The sequence below is a fragment of the Lupinus angustifolius genome, unplaced genomic scaffold (genome assembly GCF_001865875.1).
Source record: "Lupinus angustifolius cultivar Tanjil unplaced genomic scaffold, LupAngTanjil_v1.0 Scaffold_289, whole genome shotgun sequence".
Classification (NCBI taxonomy): Eukaryota; Viridiplantae; Streptophyta; class Magnoliopsida; order Fabales; family Fabaceae; genus Lupinus; species Lupinus angustifolius.
Genome location: NW_017727607.1, coordinates 497,475 through 509,256, shown reverse-complemented (window position 1 = coordinate 509,256; position 11,782 = coordinate 497,475). Strand labels below are relative to the sequence as shown.

General features: G+C 35.8%; 1 protein-coding gene across 4 annotated transcripts; it reads left to right on the top strand.

The window, feature by feature from the left end:
- The first annotated feature begins 424 nt into the window (after window positions 1-424).
- On the top strand, window positions 425-10,873 carry LOC109340945 (poly(rC)-binding protein 4-like). Of its 4 annotated transcripts, XM_019578714.1 has the most exons (10): window positions 427-949; window positions 1,903-2,004; window positions 2,791-3,012; window positions 3,685-3,743; window positions 3,837-3,928; window positions 4,040-4,152; window positions 8,451-8,513; window positions 9,257-9,336; window positions 10,566-10,590; window positions 10,642-10,873. In XM_019578714.1, the coding sequence occupies exons 1-9, from the start codon at window positions 521-523 to the stop codon at window positions 10,567-10,569; spliced, it is 1,164 nt and encodes a 387-aa protein (XP_019434259.1). In that variant the 5' UTR covers window positions 427-520; the 3' UTR covers window positions 10,570-10,590; window positions 10,642-10,873. The 4 variants fall into 4 exon arrangements, 3 of the variants coding, with proteins under 3 accessions (XP_019434261.1, XP_019434260.1, XP_019434259.1); XM_019578716.1 differs by lacking the exon at window positions 9,257-9,336 and having other exon boundaries at window positions 425-949; XM_019578715.1 differs by lacking the exon at window positions 9,257-9,336 and having other exon boundaries at window positions 425-949; window positions 10,566-10,873.
- The last annotated feature ends 909 nt before the right edge of the window (window positions 10,874-11,782 follow it).

The window sequence follows — 11,782 nt, the reverse complement described above, 5'->3', positions numbered from 1 at the left end:
TCACCAAGATTTTTGACTTGCATGCCAATAATTTGGGTTAGAAGATCAAATGCATATTTTCACAAACCCAAATCAATGCCAAAAATTTTTTTAGTAACAATTTCCAAAGAATGTAAGATGTTTTTTTTAATAATGTCTAACAATGGAGTAATATCATCACAAATATTTCTACAAGTAATCACAAAAGTAACAGATTTTTTAATAATGTCCAACACACAACTTGTCTCAATGAACAATGAACTATTTGGACTAATAGAGACAAATCAAATCGCTACATACTCACACAAAAGCGTAGGATCCTCTAGAAAACCCAAATTGCCTATCCTACTTGATTTCTAGCGAAGTAGCGATGAGGTGAGTAGTGTGTACTACTTGGATACCCAAAGCCATAAGCAAAATTAAAAACAAATAAAGGGTATGTTGGTAAATCCATCTTAACAAAAACCCTATGTTCCTCTCCAAAACATAACACCCTCTTTTCTTCTTCCTCGAAAATCAAGAACCACCATCACCATCACCAATGTCGCAGCAACAAGGTCAAATTCCGATAAACCCCTTAATTCCACAGCAGAATTCAATCTCACAACAAATCCCTATGCAATACCAATACCCAATGCATATGCAAATGCAATACCCTATGCAGATGCACATGCCCTATCACATCCCATTCCAGATTCCATACTCCGTCCAAGAAACCGCCGTAACCTCCGCCGCCGGTTCCACCGGATATCCAATCTCGTCTTCTAAGCGCCGACGTGAGGACGAGGCGCCGGGAATCGAAGTAGCGGCGGAGTTGTCGGCGGCGAAGCGTGTTAAGGGCCAGGATGTGATATTCAGGATCATCGTGCCGTCGCGGCAGATCGGGAAGGTGATTGGGAAGGAAGGTTGCCGGATTCAGAGGATCCGAGAATCGACCAGAGCCACCATCAAAATCGCCGATGCTATTGCTGTAAGTTCTTTGTTAGGTTTTTATGGAGCAATATTTTTGGTTGATGTGTAAGGGAGAGAGAAATTTAGGGAAGATATTTTATTTTTGTTGAATATTTTGTTTCAATTTATGGCTGAACTTATCTTCTGTGTATAATTTGGGTTTTGAGGATTATGTTTAGTTAAGTTGATGTTTTTTATATTTAAATGCTTGTGCGTTGTGTAGTTCTATTTAGTAGCTGAAAGGGAAAAATGCAGTTTTTTGTTGGGTTTTGTTGTTTTTGGTGTTTAGGGTCTGTTTGCGAATTGAGTCTTAGAGGAAAGAGAAGGCCTTAGAGTGATCTCACTAGTGTATTTCATGGCTCTCAGGCCTCCCTTTTCCTTTCCTCCTTCTCCAAAACTCAACTCATGAACATGCCCTTAGAGGGCAGCTGGGCGCATGGTAAGAATGTTGCTTAGTGACCAAGAGGTCACAGATTCAAATCCTGGAAACAACCCTATCTGTAGCTTGTGGGGATAAGGATACGTACATTGGGGATTCATCTCCGAACCCATTAGGTGAGACCTTTGTGCAGTGACCCATCCTATTTTGTTATTTTCAGTTCGAAAAATTATGTTTAGGTCTTGGGGAGTATTCTAAATGTAAATTGGGGCGTTTGGGGAGTATTCTATGTGTTTGTATGCTTATTTTAAGACAGAATAACCAATCCTACTGCTCTATCCCTAATTCCCTATCCTGATTAACTTCTTAGCTTCAATATTATCAAATCACATGTTTGTCTAATGATGTAAATATCATTTAGTTTTGCTGATTATCAGTGAAGGGTCTATGGTAATATTTGGATTGAAGCGTTTAAATTGGCTTTCAGTGTATGTTCAGTTAATAAATTTAAGATAAATAAATATGTCTAGTTATTATTCACACTAATCAGCATTTACCCAACTCTGATCCATCCCATGTTTTCTCACTGGCAGAGACATGAAGAGCGTGTTATCATTATTAGCTCTAAAGACAACGATGAAAAGATTACTGATGCAGAGAAAGCTCTAGAGCAAATAGCCAATTTAATTTTGAAGGTAAGGTAGTCTTGATTGGTTAAACACTGTTAAACCCTTTACTCACATACTTTCTATAAAATGCATGGTTAGACATGAGATTTGAAGATTGTTGTGACTTTTGAATCTTTTGGTTGTGTCATTCTCTTTTATAACGTATGCTAAAACCATCTAATAGTGTAGTGTGTTTAAATTTCAAATAAAATGGTTTTGTTGTTAATCTTCTAGCATTAAAACCTAAGAAGCACTGATGCTGCTGTTTAATCTAGTCCCGCCCTTATATGTCCATCTATTTGGGGAAAAATATTTTGACGAAGCTTTTTGGTAAATGCTTAACCATTTTAGAAATGAATTGAAATACCTTACAGTGTTAGAAAGCTTCCTTGAACATGACATATAAAAAGGATAAGCTCTAAAATAGTAAAACATGCCAGAACTGTACTTTTAATGAATTCACTTTGAACAGTATTTTTAATCTTAAATCTAATATTTATTTGTAATACTTCATTGATAATGCCTTTACATACCTTTATTTCTGTATCCCTGCATGGTATTTTGTTTTGGATAAGATATATGTCGCTGAATCCATGCATCACAGTCTGACAGTATACTTGATTTAATTATAAACCTGGTTAGAGGTCTTACCTATTCGTTGTCCTGAAATTATCATGGCATATGGCCATTGTTAGTGTTTTAAAGACCAATATTTGTGAAACTTCACTTAATAATCAAGTAGCCCTGTTCGGTGTTATTTTTATTTGTTGCTGCTGCTGAGATGAATTGATGAAGACATGCTCCATATAACAGGAAGATGATAGCAGTCTTGATGCATCAAAAGTTACTGCAGGACATGTTGCTGCCAATACAATAAGACTTTTGATTGCTGGGACTCAGGCAGGTGGATTGATTGGGATGTCTGGTCAAAACATTGAAAAGTTGAGGAACTCCTCTGGTGCCTCGGTTACAGTTCTTGCACCAAACCAGTTACCTTTATGTGCTTCTGCCCATGAATCTGATAGAGTAGTACAGGTGGGATGTCTAAAATGAGGCTTATCAATTTTCATATGAAATATTTTAGTTATTTGTAGATTATTATGCAACTTTGATTTCGCCATAGATGTTTTGACTTCACCTTTTTAACCAATATGATATGACAAGGGATGTGGGTTTTCATTGAGAGTTGAGACTGAACTGAACAGGTTTTCACACTGAAATGTAGATATGGAATCAATTTTATTTCTGTTATATTAATGAATGTGGAATCAGTTTTCTTGTTCATTTTACTGTAATTTACCACATGAACTTTTAAGAAATGTCCAGTGTCTCTTAGATGATTTGAGAGTTTGAATTAGATCAACAGACGTGGTGAATTTCTGATTATGCCTATTCATAAAGAAAATGTTTGTCTTACACCCCAAATTGGGGTGTAAGTAGGTGCAGAGAAGAGAGAGATAGGAAGGGAAGGGAAAGAAAGTGATAGATATGATTGGTGATGTGATAAAAAAAGGAGAGGGATTGAAATTTGAAAGTGAGATAAGGGGTAAATGGTGAGGTAATAGAAAAGGTTGTAGGAATACAAGGGTTATATCCATAAGGGGATTGAAAATTTGTAGATGTTTTTCTCTGCCATTCTAGCTATTATCTTTTTTATGTTTCTTTATATTTATTGCTAATTTTTTATAACATTCTTGTTAAATTCAGCTATCAGGAGATCTTCCTGCAGTAATGAAGGCTTTGGAGGAGATAGGTTATCAGCTAAGGTCTGGTAGTGAACTTTTGTATAGATTTTGAACATGTGTCCAATTTACTTATGAATTTAGTTCATAATTTAGTTCAACTCAAATTTTGTTTAGGGAAAACCCCCCAAGACAAGTGATTTCAATTAGCCCAACTTACAATTATGCTGCAATCCGACCATCCCAGCCATATCTTGACCCATCTTCAGGTTATTTAATGTTTTCTATACTAGAGAACTTTTTGCTGCCATTTAGAAGCTATATTAAGTTTTGAATATTGTCTTACAACCACTTCATCTCTAGGACAACCAATCTTGCAGTTGACTATGTTACATTCGAGATGCTGATTTCGGAAACAATGGTTGGCGGATTGATCGGCAGATGTGGTGCAAACATATCAAGGATCAGAAATGAGTCTGGAGCAATGATCAAGGTTAGTCTTTTAATCACTTCTTGTATTGTCGCACAGCAATGGCTTAGATATGTGATCAATTAGAATGTTGGTGTCATATAGAAGGTTTATGTGCTGCTTGAATTCATGTTCAAGTGCGCCATTAAGTTCAATATTAGTACAGGATCAGAAATATGTATGATAAAGGGGATTAGGACAGGATAAGAAATAGGAATGCAATATATATATATATATATATATATATATATATATATATATATATATATATATATATATATATATGTATTTGGGACCACATTAAAAATTAAGACTGTAAAACAGACAACCAATATTGAAGCTGGACTTGTATTTTTTACGTTTTTTGAGAGAAACTTGTTGGATCCCATGTTAACTTTCCAGTGCACCACATAAAGATGATGTAAAAACCCTCCTAGGGTAGTCTTTGATCCCAAGGGCAAGAGAAGTCATGATGATCCTACAACTAGGGCCAAAGCCAAGGCAGGGGTCCTTAAAGTCTCAAAGGATACAATTGACCCAGGAGAGAGTATGTGAGAAGGACATTTATGTCCTTAGGTCACTTTCTACTTAGGTTTATTTTATTTCCATTGAATCAAATAAATGAGATTGCATTCTCATATAGTCTTAGGAGTTTAGTTTATTTGATGTCAAAAATGTTAGTATTTAATTCATGTAATGTGGGTTGTGATTCATATATAACATGGTCCAGATTCATGACCAAGTAGTTCACCTAGGTTCAAGGGTAACTAGTCACGGCTACAATGATGGAATGGCAAGGCCTAGAGATAAGGAAGGAGATTTAGTAAAATATCTATGCCTAAATCAGATTGGAATCAATCCACACGGTTGGGAAACGATTTGCCTATTTCAAATTGGTCAAATCTAATCTATCTTTAAGCAACACGGTTGGAGAAATTCAAGGGAAAACTATCATCATTTCGGTTGGCCAAAAGAGATAAATCAAAGCTAAAAAGGGGAAGATATCTTCAATATGGTTTGTTGAGGAGATAATCTATTTCCTATCAACTAAAATTGGGTCAGATTCAAATCCCTTAAAAATAGGAGCAAGCCACCACAACTCAACCATTTACCTGATTTAATTAGGAGTTACATTATTATTTCATATCTATTTTTAGCCTAAGTTTTAATTAGGATTTTTCATTATGCAAGTTAATTAGGACTTGGTCTTTATTTCAGCCCAAGACATTCAGATTGCCTATTTATGTAATTGAATTGTCATTAATAAAGTTAAGTTGAATTTTGATTAAATCTGAGTTGTTTTAGTTGAGAGCACTTCTCCTAAAAAGCCTAGGTTGGCCGTGGCCACCATTAACAAGTTCTTATCAAGCTTCCTAGCTTGTGGCGAATAACACTAGCTTATCAAGCATTCTTGCTGGCGCTTCCCCCGTCTAATCTTTTCCACTTCCCTCACCAAAACAACCCCAAATTCCCCATAATTCACCAAAACCGAATTACAACTTAAAAAACTCAAGACTTCAAGCTAAATCGATCCTAATTCTAAGGCAGCCCCGAGGTTGTCATCAAAAGGTATACATTAGTTACTAATATACCCAGAGAATTGATAATTATGTTAATATTATGCAAAGTGTTGAGGATTTTCTAACAGTATATAGCATGTTTGATCACTTGATTTGTTTCAGCTGTAGGTAAATTAATAAATTAACTTGGATCTTAATGTTAGAAGTTTTTTAATTTCAGAGTCTGTATTCCATTATGTATGATATAAGTTAGATGATTTGTCAAGAGAGAAATAGGAGTGAATGGCTAGGCCTTAACACAATTGCAATAGGCATAAGACATATAAGATTACAGTACCCTTATACATTTATCACATTGACATTGCCCGTCAAGATAGCACATAGATATCAATCATGCCCAGCTTGTTACACATAGCACCCACTCTCTTCGGTACTAAAGCTGTAGGGAAAATATCTGCCGACTAGTATCTAATTCCAACACACTTTTAAATCAGTCTTCGTTGGAGCCGGGGAGGGGAAGGGAACCATGGGTATCGACCAGCTCTCCTTAATATTGTCATCATATGTATATGTAAATTGTCCTTAATATTCTTTTAGTGTCTTGTAAATTATGTTCACTCTTTTTAGGATAGTTGAACAACATTAAGTGATTGTTGGTTTAGACATATGATAACTAATTATCCCATTTTTTTAGAAGTCAAAGTGTTCACATAATTTATGTAAAAAAGTCTTCATTTTACCCACAAAATATTGTTATCAGTGTTGTCAAATGGCCGCCATGGTGGAAAGTGATGGTGGTTCCAGGAAGAACACCATTCGAAAAAAGCTGTTAAATGGGGATGCCTGACATTTGGGGATTTTGGGACAGCCATGGTGGTAGGGTGGTGCATTTCTGAAATGTCGGGCACACATTTGTTTGGGGTTTTTCGGAGTTTTTAAGGGCACTTTTGGTTCTACCCAAAAAATTATAAAGCCTAAATCTCTCTGCTTTGAACCTATCTCTCACTCTGTTTCGAACCTTCTCACTCTCTCCTTCGGACCTCTCTTTCTGCTTTGCTTCCTCTCTCTCACTCAACGCTGGCATGATCAGCAACTCCAACGGCCGGCGTGACCAGAAAGGCTAAAACTTCGTCTCCCTGCTTTGCTTCAACTTCGTTTCTCTGCTGCTTGACAAGCAAGTCAGCAACTTCATCTTTCTTCTTTCTTCAGCTTCATCTCTTTGCTTCACAATGGCTTGCCAAGGCCAAACATATCTAAATACTGGAAGGATGAATGATGTTGGCCAAGCAACTTCGTCTCTATAAGACTTGTTAGTATTGCTCACTTTACTTTTTATTATCCCTAATTCTAATTTTCTAGTGACCTTATAGAATCATGATACTTGATGAATTTTATTGAACCATATGTAATGTTATTTGTGGCCTTACTATGATGTTTTTATGCGGCTTATGCTATTATTATTTTTACTTTATTTTTTCTGTATGTATTATATATATTTTTTCTATCAACCACCATGATGACATCCACTATTTGCCCACAGCCCTATCCACAAAGGCATGATGGCGGAATTTTGGCAAACGCCATGAGCAGCCAGCCGCCATCAGCAATACTGATTGTTATTATTTCATTGTTTCAATGAAAATCTACTAGTTTTGCACTTGAAGATCATGATAGTGTTTACTTATAAGTTTTATAGCCCATAAATATGTAAGGTACGAAACAATATCTGAGTACCTTTTTTGTACTGGGTAAATACTATTGTTTTAGAAAAGCAATATAACATTTGATGAGACTTCCGAGACAATATGTGTAGAAGTGAGTGGAAATAATGAATTTTGAAGCAAACTGGAACCCTCCCTCTAATGATTTCCGGATCCTCCCTTGTTGGAACTTTCCTTAACAAAATGACAATCCACCTCTCTATGTTCTCTATGTATTTCATTCTTTAGTGGAAGGCAGGGTTAATAGCTATATATATTAAACAGCTTGGTTGTCAATTGTCACACTATATATTCATACAATGAGTGATCCCAACATCAGGCTCCTCTAGTTAATGATATATCCACATGAGTTCACATTCAACCGAGTCATTTACCTATTACTCAGATTTAGCATCAGAATGAGAAACAATGTTCTGCTTCTTACTCTTCAGTTTTGCTGCCTAGTATTTTTCTCAATGGTCCTGCTATTATTGTCGGCCATAGTCTCTACTGTACTTGTGCCAAGAACGAAACCCAACAACGGAGAAGAATAATGGAATTAGGCCTGCTCAGAACTCAAAAAACATCATACAGCACTGGTAAACACTGCCTACCACCAGAAAACTTCTCTCTGGCTACAAACATCAATGGAAATATCACTGTCAATCACAAATAATGCTGGAAAGTGTGACTTGCTACCACAGCGGTGTTCATTCATCCACCTTGCATAGCTGCATGGAGATATTCGTAATTCCACTAAACAGTCACCTGTAGGTGGGAGGGGATGGTGTGCAGATGGGAAAAAATATGTTTTTTGAGGGGAAAAGAGAAAATTTTAGGGTTTTCTCTTGATAGTTATTGATACCATTCAAGAGAGAAATATAAAATGATCGGTTGGCCGTCACATAATTTTGTCAGTCACACACACATACATATATGTCGAGCGATAGGCAGAGTATCCTTCATTGAACATATGCTGTTATTCTTAAGATGATTGTTGCTGATTCGGTTTCTGTTAATTATATTTTATTCTTATTAAATCATTGATTTCCCTGAACTATTTCATCTGATTTATCTCTTCATCTATTGGAAAATGTTGCAGGTTTATGGTGGAAAAGGCGAACAAAAGCATAGGCAAATCCAATTTGGTGGTAGTGCTGAACAGGTGATCTATTTATAATTGAGTTTTACTCTTTAGATATTTCTGGAAGAATAAGCAAAATAGATGTGATTTTTGTGAGATTACTTGTTGCTGGTACAAACCACCATTTAGCTGTAGGTTACAAAAGTCCCCTGGCTCTCATAGATTTCTAGATTGTAATGACAATGGAATCAGTGAGGGTCCTCCTTTTGCCACGTCTTGGTGTTTTCATGGTGGGGGGTGAGTAGAGGGAGAGTTTTGAAAATGCTAATTTAATTTCTTTTTTTTTGGAGTAATGATATGGTTGAAACTTTATGTCGTAGATTAAGTTTTTTCACCTCTTGTTTATTGCTTTTGCACTGTTATGATGTCTTCATATTTTTTGTTGTTGAAACGTGATCTTTTTATCAGGTAGCATTGGAGTAGAGGGAGAGTTTTGAAAATGCTAATTTAATTTCTTTTTTTTTGGAGTAATGATATGGTTGAAACTTTATGTCGTAGATTAAGTTTTTTCACCTCTTGTTTATTGCTTTTGCACTGTTATGATGTCTTCATATTTTTTGTTGTTGAAACTTGATCTTTTTATCAGGTAGCATTGGAGTAGAGGGAGAGTTTTGAAAATGCTAATTTAATTTCTTTTTTTTTGGAGTAATGATATGGTTGAAACTTTATGTCGTAGATTAAGTTTTTTCACCTCTTGTTTATTGCTTTTGCACTGTTATGATGTCTTCATATTTTTTGTTGTTGAAACTTGATCTTTTTATCAGGTAGCATTGGCAAAGCAGAGAGTTGATGAATATATATACTCTCAGTTGATACAACAAACTGGTAATCATCAAGAATCAGGGTAAGTGTTTTATGTTAAGAACTAGATTTTAAGCCCGTGCAATGTACAAGTGCCTAACGGTTATTATAAAAAATATCTAAACACATACATATAATTATCTATCTTTGCATGCTTCATGTCTTGATTAATAATAACAATAACCACCACATACCCATAAAAACATTAGAATTCGTACATGACATGAAATTTTCTTAAAACAATAAGATTTACCACCTATTTGGGTTTTTTGTTTTGATGAAGCAAAAAACCTTCTGACTTCTGACCCTAAATGTATGTCTAAAGTCTGGATCAATTTAATTCAAGTGAGGTAGTTATGTTAGCATGGGTTGAAGAGTCCTAACTACTACAAAAGAGAAGAAATTTAACCTAACAATTTGAAGCTAAAACATGTTCAAGACATTTAAATATTGTCTTTTATAATCACACAAGTTTCATTGGTTTTAGTTTTATTGGTGGCAGGTTTTGCGATTATTATTATTGAAGTTCAATCTCCTTAATCGGCTTACTATTCCCTCTATGTAGTCAATCGCGTGCTATCGCTCCGAGATAGCGGAGTAGCGGTGGCTGTCGGCCCTTCCTGTGACAAAAAGATAGTTTGCGGTGTAGATGGCCGTTGTGCCTGTCGCGGGTCAAATAGTGGTGAAGTCGTCAGTACCTGCTCCAACTTTGCTTCAAGTTGAACCTTAATTTATTGAGGGAAAGTCTTTTTTGCCCTTATTTTTAAACACGTTTAACACATACTGCTTCTTCCCCTCTGTTCTCAACCTCGGGCCAAACACTTTCTGCCCATTCCCCCATTCCTACTCTCGGCAAAGCTTCTTCCCCTCACTCTTTTCTCAACTTCCTAGATACCCTTTTCTCAGGCAAAGCTTCTTCCCCTCACTCTTTTCTCAACTTCCTAGATACCCTTTTCTCAGGCAAAGCTTCTTCCCCTCACTCTTTTCTCAACTTCCTAGATACCCTTTTCTCAGGCAAAGCTTCTTCCCCTCACTTTGCAGTTGTACAACCATAAGAGTCACAGGGCGGAAATTACAAATTATGACAATCCAATTACAAATACCTAGGAGATTCAAGCAACTAAACTTTCTCAGACATAGGTTTTCTTTATAATGTAGGCCATGTGCTACCTTCATGAAACCCATCACTTTCTTTTGCACCCCTTGTTTATTGTTTTTGAACTGCTACAATGTCTTCATATTTTTGTTGTTGAAACTTGAATTGTTTAACAGGTAGCATTGGTAAAACAGAGAGTTGGTGGATATATATACTCTCAGTTGTTACTACAAGCTGGCACCCAATAATTAGGTGAAGGGTTTTATGTTACGAATTTGGTAAATTGAAAATGTAACAGTCTTTTATAGTATTAACAATCAAGGACCATGCACATCTTGTAATAATTCGTTGTTAATAACTAAGGTTCTTCACTTTCTGTAGAAGATTTAACATATTCTGAGTTAGTATTTTGATGGTTCATTGATAGTGGAAAATTGTTTACTCTGTAATGGGTTATAATTGTATCCTTTTAAATGTTTTTATAAGATGCTTTATGCTTTAGTGTGAGATTATATAAATTTGAAATGTAGTATATACTTGTCTAGTTTATATTTTTTGTGCCCTTATGCTACAAAAGTAGATTATTGTAAAGCAACTTACAGCTCTAGTTTATGTCTAAACAAATTACCCAAACGGTTAGGTTTATTGAAGTGTGAGTCCCACATTCGATATGTGGGGAGGAGTGAAAGAGTTTATAAGAAGGAAATGTCCACGGAACTAATGTCTTAAGGTTTTGGTTTAAGACGTGGTGTCTCACTTGTGACTCTTCACTCTTCTCATATCCATGTAACACTGAAACTCTCTGGTGGTTGGAAGCTCTTCGGTCACAGTCTGATCCAACACAAACATTGATAAATAACAATGATAAGGTAGCCTATGGAATTAATGCCTTAAAGTTTTGGTTCAAGACATCGTGTCTCACTTGGACTCTTCCCTCTTCTCATACCTATGTAATAATGGAACTCCCTGGTGGTTGGAAGCTCTCCGGTCGCAGTCTGATCCAACACAAACATTGATAAATAACAATGATAAGGTTATTTGTTGTATGGCCTGAGGTTATAAGTTAAATTCCTGGAAATCATTTCTCTTCTTGCAAGAATAAGATTGAATATATTTACATTCCTAGTATGGTCATACCTATTAGGTAGGAGCCTGGAGAGAATTGCACAAATTAACTTATAGCAAGATAGAAAGTCTCATCTTGTGCAGTATGACCATACGAGGAATATGCAGTATCAACCGTCTTAATATATCTTGCTATATGTATATATACACATATATATTTGCTTTCATTTTATATAATATGAATACTTATAATATATAATGCAACGCATTTCCCGTATGTATGCCGGGCTATGATGAATTTAAGTGGATTTATCTCATAGGACCTGAT